Here is a 16,226-nt window from a genome sequence, read left to right as displayed (position 1 = left end):
AAAAAAAAAAAAAAGAAAGAAACCCAGCTGGGTGCTGGTGGTTCATGCCTGTAATTTTAGCTGTTCAGGAGGCTGAGTCTGAGGATGGCAGTTTGAAGCCAGCCCGGGCAGAAAAGTCTGTAAGACTCTTATCTCCACTGAACCACCAGAAAATCAGAAGTAGTGCTGTGGCTCAAGTGGTAGAGCACTAGCCTTGAGCTGAAGAGCTCAGGGACCGTGCCCAGGACCTGATTTCAAGTGCATGACCAACAAAAGAAGAAAAAAGAATGAAAGGAAAAGAAGGAAGGAAGGAGAAAGACATAAAGACAGACAGAAAGCAAGCAAGCAAGCCAGGCACCAGTGTGGCTCCTGCCTGTAATCCTAGCTACTCAGAAGGCTGAGATCTGAGGGTCTCAGTTCAAAGCCAGCCTGGGCAGGAAAGTCCATGAGACTCTTATCTCCAATAAACCACTAGAAAATCAGAAGTGGTGCTGTGGCTCAAGCAGTAGAATGCTCGCCTTGAGCTGAAGAGTGCAAGGACAGCCCCCAAGCCCAGAGTTCAAGCCCCATGACCTACAAAAAAAGAAAAAAAGGAAAGAAAGAAAGGAGGGAGGGGGCTGGGAAGGTGGCTCAGTGGTAGAGCGCTTGCCTTGCATGCATGAGGCCCTGGGTTCGATTCCTTAGCACCACATAAGCAAAAAGAAAAAAGCCGGAAGTGGCGTTGTGGCTCAAAGTGGTAGAGCGGTAGCTTTGAGCTGAAGAGCTGAGGGACAGCGCCCAGGCCCAGAGTTCAGGCCCCACAACTGGACCCAAAAAAAAAAATTAGAAAGGAGGGAGGGAGGGAGGAAGGAAGGAAAGAAAGAAATCCAGCTGGGCACCAGTGGCTCACTCCTGTAATCCTAGTTACTTAGAAGGCTTAGGTCGGAGAATTGCAGTTCAAAGCCAGCTGGGGCAGGACAGTCCATGATCTCCAATTAACCAGCAAAAAAATCTGAAAGTGGAGCTGTGGCTCAAGATGGTAGAGTGGAGCTAGCCTTGAGTGGTAAAAGCCAAGCAAGGGGCTGGGAAGATGGCTCAGTGGTAGAGCACTTGCCTTGCATGCCTGAGGCCCTGAGTTCGATTCCTCAGCACCACATAAGCAAAAAGAAAAAAGCTGGAAGTGGCACTGTGGCTCAAGTGGTAGAGTACTAGCCTTCAGGAAAAAGCGGCTCAGGGACAGTTCCCAGGCCCTGAGTTCAAGCCCAGGACTGGCACAAAAAAAAAAGCCAAGCAAGAGATTCTGAATTCTAATCCCAGTACATACCCAAAAAGGGCACACTTCAACTTTTATCTACAGTTTTTATGTCCAGGACATAAAACCACCTAAAAGATTGGTTGTAGAAAAAACACTAAAACAATCCTTGTATAGTTTCAGCAAAAAAGCAGAGTTTGGACTTGTTTTCTCGTTTGCCAGAGGTAGTGTTAGCAGCAGCTTATAGGTAAAATTCAGGCTTCTGAGCAATTGGACCACTCACTGATGTGATTTATGGGGCAGCTTGATGAGCCTGACACAGGAATGCATGCCACTGCCCCAACCTGCTTCTCTGACAGTTTTTGGAGTCAGATGCCTCACTGCAGGTGTGCAGAAGACAAAATGTCTAGTTCTTCATCTCTTTGGTTCTCAACCCACTGAAATGACTGCATTGCAGATTTTCCTAAGATGGTTCAGGACTAGCTTGGGACGGGATTTATTCATAGACAAGACCTGAATTGTCCTCTCCCCTAACACTTCGATCCCTGTTGGTTGACCCCAAAGCTTCCAGACCTCAGATCAGGGCTACTGATTCTGAGGAGAGCTTTGTGAGCTGTGGCGTACTGCCCTGAACTGGAGATCACATCATGGCCTTGGGAATTGCTTGCAGTTAAAAGCTGGACCCTGGCGGCTCATGCCCGTAATCTTAGCTACTCAGAAGGCTGAGATCGGAGGATCTTGGTTAAAAACCAGTCCAGGCAGGAAAGTTCCTGAGACTCTTAGTGCCAAATAACCACTCAAAAGCAGAAAGAGAAGGTGTGGCTCCAATGGTAGAGCACCAAGCTTGTGCAAAAAAATCTCAGGACCAGATCTTGCCTGAAAGACAAAAAGGAAGAGAAACCTAAAACCAAAACAGACATTCACATTCTGCTAAACAGACATTCAGCATATGTTGTCTTGGATTTAGTTTTTTACTTCTACCTGGCCTGGGAAAGGATGGGTCTGTATAGTGTGTTTATATGTATATACAATGGGTGATCAGGGACACGGGGGTTTGTAACAGAACCAGATGTGTATGTGTGTGTATAGTATCTATTTTTATTTTTGTGACAGTCCTAGGGCTTGAATTCAGTGCTGGGCATTTTCCCTAAGCTTCTTTAGCTCAAGGTTGGTGCTCTACCACTTAAGCCTCAGCTCTACTTCCAGCTTTTTTGCTACTTGATTGGAGACGAGTCTTATGAACTTTCCTTCCTAGGCTGCCTCCAAACTGTGATCCTTATATCTCAGCTTCTTGAATAGCTAGGATTACAGTATGAGCCACTGGTGCCCAGCTACATTAGGTATAGTTTCAAAAAGAAATTCAAAAGAGCCAGGCCCTGGTGGCTCACACCTGTAATCCTAACTACACAGGAGGCTGAGATCTAGATGGAATATCCTACTTTAAAGCCAGGCTGGGCAGACACATTCTTGAGACTCTTACCTCAAGGTGTGGAGGTGTGGCTCAAGTGGTAAAGTACCAGCCTTGAACAAACACACCAAGTAGAGAGCTCTAGGCCCTGATTTCAAGCCATAAAAATACCCCCCCCACTCTCTCTCTCTCTCTCTCTCACACGCACACACACACACACATGTGAGATGAATTAAAAAGACAAAGATCTCCAAACCAAGGAACTCTAAATAATTTAGTACACACACAGGGTGTGCTCTGAGTACTTATTTATTACAATTGTCACAACCCAACAAAGAAAATGTTCCCATCTTTTCATGTATTATAGATAAGGAAAACTGAGATTCAGCGACAATAAGATTCTTAAGAGGGAAGCCAGAATTCAGGCTGGCTGGTTCTAGAAGTTGTGTGTGTGTGTGTGTGTGTGTGTACTAGGGCTTACATTCTCTCTTAGCTTTTTCACTCAAGGTTAATGTTCAACCACTTAGACCACTGCTCCACTTGTGACTTTTTTCTGATTAACTGAACTATAGTCTTTTGGGTTTGTCTGCCTAAGCTGGCTTTTATCTCAGATCTCAGCCTCTCAAGTATCTAGGATCACAGGTGTAAGCCATTGGTGACCAGTGCTTCTTTAGTTTCCTAAAATTTGGGCTTTGGAATGCTCTCCTTTCTGCTCTCATGCCAATGGATGCTATTTTGATCTCTTTCCTATACATGGTATCGTAGAGACAGGTTTTCTGAGAGGCCTGAAACTCTCAGACTTCAAAGTCTGGGAGTTTCTTCCATAACTGACAGTGTAAACTTTAAATCAGAGGTTTACTTTGCAGTTTCTCTATTTTATTTATTTTTCTCTCCCATAACAAATACTTGAAGGCAACCATTCCTGCATTTCAATACAGATCTTTTTTTTATCAGGCTGGTGTTATCTGAACAAAGAACTGCGTGATTCTGCCATCCCATTAATACGGACTGAGGCTTTTTTGACACAGAAGATACTTTAAAGCCGGCTGCCGGTGGCTCACCACCTCTGTAATCCTAGCTACTAAAGAGGCTGAGATCTGACCATCATGGTTCAAAGCCAGCCTGGGCAGAAAAGTCCATGAGACTCATTTCCAGTTAACCACCTGAAAACCAGAAGGGACACTGTGGCTCAAGTGGTAGAGTGCTGGCCTTGAGCTGAAGAGCTCAGGGACAGTAGTACCTAGACCCAGAGTTCAAGCCCCATGATTGACCAAAAAAAAAAAAGGAAGAAAAAAAGAAAGAGAGAAAGAGAAAAAGAAAGAAAAAGAAGATACTTCAAGACATCTTGACCAAATGCTCTCCCAGCTTCCTATAATCCTGCCCTTCTGTGATCTGGGGCTTCTGCAATTGTGTTAAGCACACACCCCAAATCTTCTCCACTCCTACGCATATGCTCACCATACACATGTTCAGGGGAAATCTCATTATTTATCTGTGTACTTACAAACATACCCTTTTCTTCCAAGGAACTGTTTTAGAAGTTGATTCAATGGGTTTTGAAGTGGTTTGTCCACTCCTGCTTATTCTCTCACTTGACAAGTTAATCCCTTCTTCCTCTGATCAAATAACTGAACCTGGTGGTTCTTTCTACCATTTCTACTAGGTATAAACAAACACTTCTAGAAGTGGAGACCCAAGGCAGCAATTCCCACATTCCAGATACCATTTGGATTTGTGTCTGTGTCTGTGTGTGTGCGCGTGTGTGTGCACACGTGTGCGCCTGTAGTGGGGCATGAATTCAAGGCCTCATGCTCTTGCTTAGTTTTTTGCTCAAGGCTGGCACTGAAGAAAACAGCTTCACTTCTTACTTTTTTGCTGGACAAATTGGAGAGAAGAGTTTCTTGAATTTGGCTGGCTTTAAACTGGAATCCTCAGCTCTCAGCCTCCTGAGTGGTTATAGGCACTGAGCCATTTAAAATTTTTGCATGGAACAGCCCTCTGGAACTCTTAACACAGATAAATGAGAAGGCTAGCTAGGTGACCTAGCTATTCAGGTGGCTGAGATCTCAGGATTGTGGCTCAAAGCCAGCCTGAGCAGGAAAATCCATGAGACTCTTGTCCAATTAACCAGCAAAAAGCTGGAATTGATTGGAGCTGTGACTCAAGTGATAGAGCACTACCCTTGAGCAAAAAAGCTCAGCAACGGTGCCCAGACCCTGAGTTCAAGCCCTAGGACTGGCACAAAACAATCAAAGCACAACAACAACAACAAAAACTACAGACACTAAAAACAAAGAAGACAAAATAAAACAAAATACAGCAATAATTAGACACACACCACTTATCTGGAGGAATAAATTGTACATGATTATTGAAAAGAGATAAATTCTCCTATGTACAAAAAAACCTGGCGTCTGAATACATTTATTTTGACCTGGATTATTAGTAACCTAAGTTGTCTGTACTGAAAATTTCTTTCCAATCCAGGGGCTTTGGGCACTGTCTCTGAGCTTCTTTTGCTCAAGGCTGGCACTCTACCACTTGAGCCACAGTGCCATTTCCAGCTTTTTCTGTTTATGTGGTACTGAAGAATCAAACCCAGGGACTTATGCATGCTAGGCAAACACTCTACCACTAAGCCACATTTTTTTAAAGTTGAAAACATTTTTAAAGTTTCAAATAAAGACGGAAGTGCACATGTAAACTAGAAATGGGAATTTATTTTTAGATTTTTTTTAACAGCCTGAAGGAGCAGGTTTTTTTCCTTCTCTTTACAAACTGTCAAACTCTAAGACTTGAACTCATGGGCTTGCACTCTCATTTGGCTTTTTCATTCAAGGTTGGTGTTCTACCAGTTGCCACTTTCAGTACTGGGAAACTTTAAAGAAACAAAATGTAACAGAATTGGAGTTGGGAGAACTGATTATTCATGAGGTTTTAATCCTAGCCTGGCTGGAATAGTATTTAACTCAGGCTTGCTTCTCTGGGTGATGACAAAATGCTGCATCTCATTTTTTTTATGGGGCCTGACATCTTACATTCTTGTTGATGTGACTTCCTTCTCTTGAGTTTCCTAAACTTAGATTAATGACTTGAGCTAAATGCTGGTGGCTCACTGTGATCCTAGTTACTCAGGCGACTGAGATCTCAGGATCAAGGTTCAATGCCAGTCAAGATAAGAAAGTTTGAAAGGCTCTTATTTCCAGTTTACCACCAAAAAGTTGGAAGTGGTAAAGCACCAGCTTTGAGCAAAAAAGCTAAGGGACAGCACCCAGACCTGAGTGCAAGCCCAGTATTGGAATATGCAGTGCATGTGCACACATACACACACATGCGCACACACAGAGAGAAAAAGAAAAAAGAAATCCATTTCTTATCATCATGCGTGTTCTCTGATCTAAATTTTTTCAGCTCAAAAACAGAATAAAAAGGGATAAAATCAGGCTTAGGAAGTATACAGTTTTGCCATTATTACTTTCTTCTGGACAGTTCTGCAAATATTCCTGTTGTTTTGACACCACAGGATAATACATTCGTGGCTCAAAGGTGAAGGAGTATGCAGACAGATTGCTGTCAAAAGACAAGAAACTTAATTGGGTGCCAGTAAGTCAGCTTGTAATCTTAGTTATTCAGGAGACTGAGCTCTGAGAATTACAGTTCAATGCCAGCCCAGGCAGGAAAGTCCAAGAGACTGTGATCTCCAATTAACTAAAAAGCCACAAGTGGCTCAAGTGGTAGAGTTAGTTTTGAGCACAAAAGCTCAGAGACAGCACTCAGGCCCTGAGTTCAAGCCCCAGGACTGGCACACACTTAGACACAAAAAGACCTCTGGCTGTAATAGTAGAATAAATCCTGTTGCTAAAATATGATGGGTGACAAACTTGCAGGAGAGTCTATTAAGTTAAACCATTTGTGTTGTTCTCATTCTGTTTTCTGGATTCTGAAAGCCATGGAAATAGAAAAGGATAGAAACAAAGACGTGGGTTTTTTTTGTTTTGTTTTTTGAGGTTTCTTCAGCTGGGCAGTAGAAAAATAGCTGTTATCCTTTAGGACTTTTTTTCATAGCTGAGTACAGTGAGAGAACATTCTTCCATCTGTTTTCCTTTTCCTCAGTCTTTAAGGGAGTGGTAGGCTTTGGCGGTCCGGTTGTTGACAAAGTCTGTCTTCTTAAACTGAGCCTTGGGAAGAAGCAGACATGTGAAAGGTGAGAAATGCTGGAGAAGGGGTGGTTCCATGTGTGTTCACAGGGTGAGGTCACTCCACCGCCTCTGGCACAAGCACTTACCTTCTTGTAGGCGTTGTGGAGATCCGTGTGGGCCCACAGGCCATACAGGAGGACAGAAGCAGCTTTGCTGGCCTTGTTGGGGGTGTGGCTGAAAGGAAAGATACCCTAGGATCAGTGAGGATGGGAAGGGGGCTCTGATCCCACCTTCTATCAGTCTCTGATTTTTGGTTGGTATGGGGATTTGAACTCAGGACCTGGTGATTGTTTGGCTAGTTTGCTTGGCCACCTCTCCAGTCTGTTTTTTTTTTTTTTGCTACTTATTTTGGAGTTTGGAGTCTTGTGGACTTTTCAGCTCCAACTGACTTTGAGCAGCAATCCTCAGGATTTCAGCCTAAGCAGCAGTTTAATCACTGGATTGTGGATGTAGGTTTTGTCCCAAGGGGGCTTGCAGAGCACAGAGGCCTTTGGAGGAGGGGGTGGTGGTGATGTGTTCACTCCACGCAGCACAGACCCCCCACTGCACAGCCAAACACACACTTGCTCACTAATATGAAGGTTAAGTCCATTGGCTTTGAAATTCATTTGAATGAGCTGCTGGTTACTTACCAGAGTAACTTGTGATATGTCAGAACAACCGGAGTTGGAGAAAGAAAACAATACTAAATTGTCTAGGGGTAAGGAATGGCCATAACAGAAAACAGGAATGTGGCTGACTCACTCACACTGGACTATCCTAGTCTCACCACCCAGGGAGTAGAAGGAGGAAGTGAGAGAGGAAATTGAGAGCAATATGTTAGGGTGTCATTCACAGCTCTCTGCTGTACCTGCTCCTTCTAGGCCAGTGTGTGGGTACAAGATAATAACGATGTGAATGAATTAAAGGGCATTTCATTCCCCTGTTCATAGGGCAGTGAATGAATTAAAGGGCATTTCATTCCCCTGTTCATAGGGCAGTGAATGCACTACCAAATGATAAAGTTTGGCTCTAGCTTGTCATTTTAGAAGAGCCTGAGCCTTGCTACTCAGGAGGCTGAGAGCTAAGGATCCTTGTTTGAAGCCATCCCGGGCAGGAAAGTCCATGAGATTCTTTTTTTTGGGGGGGGAGAGGGTCCGGTCGTGGGGCCTGAACTCTGGGCCTGGGCGCTGTCCCTCAGCTCTTCAGCTCAAGGCTAGCGCTCTACCACTTGAGCTACAGCGCCACTTCCGGCTTTTTTTTCTTTTTGCTTATGTGGTGCTGAGGAATCGAATGCAGGGCCTCAGGCATGCAAGGCAAGCGCTCTACCACTGAGCCATCTTCCCAGCCCCTCCATGAGATTCTTATATCTAATTGGCCACCAGAATGTCGGAAGTGGAGCTATGGCTCAAGATGGTAGAGCACTAGCCTTGAGTGAAAAAGCCAAGCAGAAGACTGAGACCCTGAGAACAAGCTTAGTCCCATTGCATACACACACACACACACACACACACACACACACAGAATGACTGATAATGTGGCTTGACTGATATAGCTCCTTCCCTTGACTGATCACCAAGGACCAAAACAGATAGCCTGGCCCAATGTTGTATCATATTTGTACCCATGCTGCCATGGTACTAAATGAAGGGACACTCAAAATTGTTTGATCCACACAGGAGTGGGGGTGGGGGACAAGAAAAGAGGAGACAGGGATGGGCAGAAGGACTTACGCATCATCTGAGCTAATGGCCATAATTTTCTGCAGACCCCCAGTGTTCAGGAGGTCCCGAGCATTCTGGTAACTGTTCTGGACTATATTGTTCAATGTGTAACAGGCAGAGGCTGTAGTTTCGATGAGAATGTCAGTACTCGGGACTGTGTCAGGAATTATGGAAACCAGGTCAGGGAGCGTTTCTTTGGCTACAAAATAAAGGAGAAATTCTCTATTAGAACCCAATATATATTGGATAAAGTGTACTTCAAAAGATACACAGAGGCTGGGAGATACACTGAGGATAGTGGTTCAAAGCCAGCATGGGCATGAAAGTCTGTGAGACTCTATCTCCAATTAACCACCAGAAAATTGGGAGTGAGCTATGTGGTTCAAAGTGTAGAGCACTAGCCTTGAGCGAAAAAGCTCAGGGACAGTGCCAAGGCCCTGAGTTCAAGCCTAGCAGACACATACACAAAAGATACCCAGTTGTTTAACAAACACAAGGAAAAATATAATGCACGTGTGTGCGTGTGTATGTGTGTATGTATTTCCACTTTCTGTTGGTTAACTGGAGGTAACAATCTCATTGACTTTCCTGCCCAAGCTGGTTTCGAACCAGAATCCTCAGATCTCATACTCCTGAGTAGCTTGGATTACAGGTATGAGCCATGACATGCAGACATTTTTAGTGACTTACCAATGTCATTCTGCAGAGAAAGATTCCGAGACAGATTCCTCAGCAGTGACACTGCAGTCTTCTTCACACTGGGATCCCCCATATACAGCATCTTCCTGATGTGCTGAAGGCCGTTTTCCTTCTGGACAACTGTCTGAGCTACCGAGACTGGCGTCTGTGTGAAATATACCATGTAAGTGTAATGCCATCTGGTTGCTGAGGAATGCTAAGTTTCCTGCAGGTTACCAGAGGTCCAAGAAGATATTTGAAGAGTTATAATGGCTCTTATCATTCTAGATATTCAGATGTGATCTGAGCTATAAGCTCTGATCCTCAGATCTCAGTCTCCTGTGAGACTCTTATATCCAATTAACCACCATAAAATGAGAAAGGAAACTGTGGCTCAAGTGGTAGGGTACTAGCCTGCTTTGAATAAAAAAAGCTTAGAGACGGTGCCCAGGCCCTAAATTCAAGTCCCAAGATTGGTGTAAACACACACACACAAGAAAACAAAAACCTACCACTGAGATTGTACCAGTCTATAGATATTTTCTTTGTAAATTAATTTGTTTCTATACTAAGCCCAATTTATTCTGAAAGATACTGAACTTTTGAAGAGTGATTGACAGTTTGTCCACTGTGCAAGTTGCTGGCTGAGTTTGAGCTCCTCTACAGGCAACTTAAAATTGGTCTAGTCACCTTGGGTGGGGGGAAGAAGGAATAGGAGTTGTGTCTGAGTATTTGTGTGTGTTTGTGTTCAGGTACTAGAGCCTGAACTCAGGATCTTGTGTGTGCTCTTCTATAGATTTTCTTGCTGTGACTGGCTTTGAAGTGTGGTCCTTAGATCTCAGCCTCCTGAGTAGCTAGGATTATAGGCGTGAGCCACTAACACTTGGCTGATGATTTAAATTTTTTTTTTTTTTTTTTTTTTTGCCAGTCGTGGGGCCTGAACTCTGGGCCTGGGCACTGTCCCTCAGCTCTTCAGCTCAAGGCTAGTGCTCTACCACTTGAGCCACAGCGCCACTTCCAGCTTTGTCTGCTTATGTGGTGCTGAGGAATCAAACCTAGGGCCTCATGCATGCAAGGCAAGCACTCTACCACTGAGCCACCTTCCCAGCCCCAGTGATTTATATTCTTAATCACAATGCAAAAACAGGACAAATTCTAAGACAGGAAAAAGTTTAGTTTTTCATGTAATGATTTTATTTAAAACAGAGCAAGCTTCTGTGTACCTGTATTTATATTACAAGTAAATATGAACTGGGTGCTAGTGGCTCATGCCTGTAATCCTAGCTATTTAGGAGACTGAGATCTGATGAGTGCAGTTCAAAGTCAGCCCAGGCAGGGAAGTCTGTGAGACTCTTATCTCTAATTAATTATCAGAAAACTGAAAGTGGTGCTGTGGCTTAAAGTGGTAGAGCACTAGCCTTGAGCACAAAGCAACTCAGGGACAGAGCCCAGATTCTGAGTTCAAGCCCTAGGACCAGAAAAAAAAAAAAGTAAATAGAGTTTCTAAAGAAATGAACACTACTTTTTTTTTTTTTTCTGTGAGAGTGCTTTTCTCTGTGGGGATAGATAGTTGAAGATTGGCTAGACAATGAACTCTTCCCCCGCCACCCCCAGTCCTGGGGCTTGAACTCAGGGCCTAGGTGCTGTCCTTGAGCTTTTGTGCTCAAGACTAGCACTCTACTAATTGAGCCACGGCTTCACTTCTGGCCTTTTAATGGTGAGTCTCATGGACTTTCTTGCCTGGACTGACTTTGAACTGTGATCCTCAAAACTCAGCCTTCTAATTATTTAAGAGTTGCAGGTGTTAGCCACCAGCACCTGGCTCATGACAATGAACTTTGGAGGAGTTAGTTTAGTCTAATCATCTTATGATCACGGCAAGGAGTTTTAACATCGGTTTGAATAACTATAGAATTCCCAAGTACATCACATGACACACTGAGCTCTCCACGCTCTGGTTGAGTTTCTGGGGGGAAGCACAGAAGGCCTTTCTAGCTCTGTACTACAGTAGCCATCTATTGTTTCTGCCTGCCTACCATTGAGTCTTTCTTCTTTCATTAAGAACACTTGGATTTCTTATTAACAAACCTTTCCTTCACCATCTCAGTCCATGAAATCCCACAGTCACTGAACCTCACCCATTCAAACTAATTCCCTTGGTTTTTGTGTTGTGTTGTGTGTGTCTGTGTGTTTATGTGTGTACGCACACACCAGTAATGGGGCTTGAACTCAATGCCTTGGCACTGTCCTTCAGCTTTTTTATTCAAGGTGGTGCTCTACCACTTGAGCCAAATCTCTATTTCTGGCTTTTTGCTAGTTAACTGAAGAAAAGAATCTCCCAGATTTTCTTTCCCCAGGCTGGATTGGAACTGCTATCCTCAGCTCTCAGCCTCCTGAGTAGCTAGGATTACAGGCCTGAACCAGCGGTACTTGGTGCAATGTCCTTATTTATTTTTCATTTGGTGCTGGTCTTGGGACTTGATCTCAGGGTTAGGACACTGTCCCTGAGCATTTTCTTGTTAAAGTCTAATGCTCTTCCTCTACCACCTGAGGGACAGCTCCATTTCCTATGTTCTGGTAGTTAAGAATCTCTCAGATTGTCATGCCACGGCTGGCTTCACATCGCCATCCTCAGATGTCAGCTTCCTGAGTAGCTGGGAGTACAGGCATGAGCTATCGGTGTCTGGTACAATGTCCTTATTCTAAAACATAGGAAAGTGTTCATGATACTCACAGGGCCGCTTCCTGCTGTGAGATTCTGGAGGGCTCCTAATGATGCTTCCTGTGTGTAGTTGCGGACACTCTTGGCGATCAAGGACAGATACATCCGAATGACGATCGAGTGCCACAGCCACTCCATGCCCTTTGGGTTGCTCTTTTCCTCAGGCATTGGCACATCCTGGCATTGCTAATCACACACAAGGGAATTCAGAATTAATGCAGTCAATTAGCTACATTCTTGCATCTATACCAATTATAGTCTAGAAATGCTCATTGATATAGTGAAAAGTCCTTGAAATAGATTTAAAAGGCACACACACATGCGTGCATGCACAACCACACACACACACACACACACACACACACATTCCCAATTCCTTAACTTTTGGCCCACATTAGTTCTGCCTAACATCCCCCGATCCCAGTTTCTACAAACAAGTTAACATTTCACACTGAGAAGGACATTGAGAGAACTGAGCATGGACAGGTCTTTCTATAATGGTTTTCAGGCTTCATGGGATGAGTCACCTCCACTCTGAAGATAAGACGCACAGGCCTGTCTGCTCAGGCCTGGGAGGTCGTCCTGGATAGCATCGGGTTCTAAATTTATCCATTGCCCTTCAATGCTACTAAGAAAAATGGGCTGTTCACATTCTTCAGTTCTTAGGTTGTAGGAACATAAATACATATTCTTTCCTATGTGGTTTGCTCTCAGTATTCAAGTTGCTTTTAGAAGGCCCAAAGCCAATGCCTTGCCATTAAAACACTGTAAGGATGGTTGCCCACACTGCACTGTGTAGAGTGAACTTACTTCTGAACCCACAGCTGACTGAGCAATGCGGCTTCATGGTCAGGACAGCAAACCTGGAGTCACTCTGCCTGGGACTGAGTTCACGTTTCTCCTTTCCCTTCTTCCCTTCCCTTATCTCTTCCCTCCTTCCCTTTCTTTTGTGTCCTGGTACTAGGGCTTCAACTCAGGATCTGGTGCTCTCACTTGGCTTTTTCACTTCAGGCTGGTGTTCTACCAACTGAGCCACACCTTCATGACTCGCTTTTTGCTGGCTAGAGATAAAGAGTCTCACAGACTTTTTCTGTCGAGGCTGGCTTTGAACCATGATCCTCAGATTTCAGCCTACTGAGTAGCTGGGATTACAGGTGTGAGCCACTGGTGCTCAAATTAAGCCATTCACTTTCCTGAATCTGTTTCCTCACAGTAAACAAACAAAGGAAAAAAACACATAATCTCATAGGAATGATGAAAGGGCCACAGGAATTGAAAATAGTATGTAATGTACACTAAGTGCTTGGAAACACACAGACATGCACATGCATTCTCTCTTTCTCCACCTCCTTGCAAAGGACTTTCTAATATACCTCTTTAACCTTCCTGCTTCGATTGCCAAAACACCCAATACTTTTGTTGTTGTCGGTCTGGATGTTCCGGTTCTGAATATAGATACTCTGGGAATATCTCTCCGGGAGCTCTGCCTCCAGCTGGTAGGAAAGGTTATGAAGAATGCATACGCAGTTCTCTGTGGCCTGAGGAAACAGATGGGACACTGAGATACAGACACAGACACCCCTCCCAAATGGATGTGCGTGGACTATGAGATGCCCAGGGTAAATGAACTAGTGAGTGAAGTTGGAAAGACTAAGAGTAGATCATGAATGGTCCTAAGTATTAATGTTAAAAACTAGAGGCTAATTTTCTTTTTTAAAATTTTTTTTCCCTTTTATTTCTGTGCCTGTATTGTGGCTTGAATTCACTGCCTCTTACTCTCACTTGGTTTTTTTCTTTGATCAAGGCTGTGGGACAACTTGATCCATACCTCCACTTCTGTCTTTTGTTGGTTAATGAGAGTCACATGGACTTTCCTGCCCAGGTTGCTGGGCTTCAAACCATCAGAGTGTGAGCCACCAGCACCTGGCTAGAGGTTGAATTCCATTCCTCTCCCCTTCCCTCCCCTCTGCTTCCCCCTCCCATCCCCTCCCTTCTTTTCCCTTCCCTGCCCCTCTCCTTTCCTTCTTCTCTTTCCTTCCCTCCCTTCCTCCACCCCTGCCTTCCCTTTCCTCCTCCCTGCTTTTTTCTTTCTTTTTTTTTGTCAGTAGTAGGGCTTGAACTCTGGACCTGGGTGCTGTCCCTGAGCTCTTCAGCTCAAGGTGAGCACTCTACCACTTGAGCCACAGTGCCATTTCTGGTTTTCTGGTGGTTAATTGGAGAAAGAGTCTCACAGACTTTCCTGCCTGGGCTTTGAACCGTGATCCTCAGTTCTGAACCTTCTGAGTAGCTAGGATTACAAGTATGAACCACCGGTGCCAGACACTCTCTCTCTCCTCTCTCTCCTCTTCCTTCCTCCCCTCCTTTCTCTTTCTTACTCCCTCCCTTCCTTCCTGCCAGCACCTAAAGTCTGGGTGCTATCATGAATTAGTCTTGCTCAAGGCTGGCACTCTACCACTTGAGCCACAACTCCATTTTTAGCTTTTTGGCAGCTAATTGGAGATAAGAATCTCACAGGCTAGCTTTGAACTGTGATCCTCAGACGTAAGCCTCCTGAGTAGCTAGGATTACAGGCCTGAGCCACTGGCACCTGGCTTATAAAACTGAATTTCTTAAAAGGGAAGCCTTTCTAATTTACATTTTGTCTTTTGTATTACTGCTGGTTTGAACCCAGGACCTTATGCATGCTGAGCTACACCACCTCCCTCTATTATACTTTGTAAAGAATATGTTTAGAATGAGTTGACATTTTATTTCGTATTTTTTTAAAGCATTTATTTATTTGCTGGTCCTGGAGCTTAACTCTGGTTTTAGGTGCTGTCCCTGAGCTTTTGTGCTCAAGACTGGTGCTGTTTTACTACTTGAGCCACAGCTCCATTTCTGACTTTTTGTGGTTAATTGGAGAGAACACTTTTACAGACTTTCCTGCCGGGGCTGGCTTTGAACCACAATCCTCAGATCAGATCTCAGCCTTCTGAGTAGCTAGGATTACAGGCATGAGCCACTGGTGCCCAACTATTTTTATTTTGTCCAAGTCCAGGACCCAAACTCAGTATCTGATGCTGTTGCTCACTGGCTGGCACTCTACCACTTGAACCACAACTTCAAACCTGAGTCCAAATTATAGTCACCTAACGTAACAGCCACTCTATGCTAGAGTATAGAAGATAATACAATTTCTAGGGACTAAGCAGGGTTACTGTAATAGTCTCTGTGAAAGATGCCCTAACAGAAGCAGCCATGTCAGTGCTAAGGAAGAGTTGACAAACTGAAAGGCTTCTCAGAGGTAGATTGTACACTTGCTGTCCAGAGACTGTGGGGTGTGAGGGAAGGTAGGCGGGCAAAGATTTCCACCTTCTAGATGGCAATAATTACAGGTATTTATTTATTTAGCTAGCAGTGCTAGGCAATTACTCAACCACTAAACCCTAGATGGTGATAATTATTAAGGATTATGAGCTGGGCACCAATGGCTCACACTTATAATCCTAGTTACTCAGAGGCTGAGATCTGAGGATTGTGCTTTGAAGCCAGCCAGAGTAGGAAAGTCTATCAGAGTCTTATCTCAAATTAACTGCCAAAAAAGCCAGAAGTGGCTCAGGTGGTACAGCGCTAGCCTTGAGCAATTAAAAAAGCTCAGGGACAGTGGGCAGGTCTTGAGTTCAAGCTCCAGCACTATATAAAATATATATATATATATATAGTAGGCTGCTAGTGGCCCAGGCCTATGCCTGTTATCCTAGATTCTTAGGAGGCTGAGAGCTGAGGATCACAGTTCAAAGCCAGCCTGGTAAAATAAGGATCTCAGTTTAAAGCCAACCTGGTTAAATAAACCCAAGACTCTTATTTCCATTTAGCCAGCAAAAATCTGGGAGTAGAGGTGTGTCTCAAGTCACAGAGCACCAGCATTCAGTGAAGAATCTAAATAACAGTTTGAGGCACAGAGTTCAAGCCCCAGGTACTGACAGGGAAAAAAAAAATGCAGAAGTTGGATACCAGTGCCTCATACCTGCAATCCTTTCTACTCAGGAGGTTGAGATCTGTTTTTTTTTGGGGGGGGTGTCCGGTCATGGGGCCTGAACTCTGGGCCTGGGTGCTGTCCCTCAGCTCTTCACCTCAAGGCTAGCACTCTACCACTTGAGACACAGAACCACTTCCGGCTTTTTTCTTATGTGGTGCTGAGGAATCGAACCCAGGGCCTCGAGCATGCGAGGCAAGTGCTCTACCACTGAGCTACTTTCCCAGCCCCGAGGTTGAGATCTGAAGACCATAGTTTGAAGCCACCCTGGGCAAGAAAGTCCATGGGATT

General features: G+C 44.4%; 1 protein-coding gene across 1 annotated transcript in view; it reads right to left on the bottom strand.

Moving 5' to 3' along the window:
- Positions 1-6,603: 6,603 nt before the first annotated feature.
- Positions 6,604-16,226, bottom strand: part of Pkp2 (plakophilin 2) — a 58,604-nt gene continuing 48,981 nt past the window's right edge. Inside the window, exons 8-13 of the mRNA XM_013033406.1 lie at positions 13,294-13,458; positions 11,933-12,106; positions 9,211-9,364; positions 8,530-8,719; positions 6,904-6,991; positions 6,604-6,796 (exon numbers count right to left, since the gene is read on the bottom strand). Coding sequence (XP_012888860.1) covers positions 6,728-6,796; positions 6,904-6,991; positions 8,530-8,719; positions 9,211-9,364; positions 11,933-12,106; positions 13,294-13,458 — 840 coding nt within the window. The 3' untranslated portion in view covers positions 6,604-6,727. The remainder of the gene's footprint in view (positions 6,797-6,903; positions 6,992-8,529; positions 8,720-9,210; positions 9,365-11,932; positions 12,107-13,293; positions 13,459-16,226) is intronic.

The sequence above is a fragment of the Dipodomys ordii genome, unplaced genomic scaffold (assembly GCF_000151885.1).
Source record: "Dipodomys ordii isolate 6190 unplaced genomic scaffold, Dord_2.0 Scaffold167, whole genome shotgun sequence".
Taxonomy (NCBI): Eukaryota; Metazoa; Chordata; class Mammalia; order Rodentia; family Heteromyidae; genus Dipodomys; species Dipodomys ordii.
Note: the sequence above shows the minus strand (reverse complement) of the source record. Positions and strands in the feature narration are given on the sequence as shown.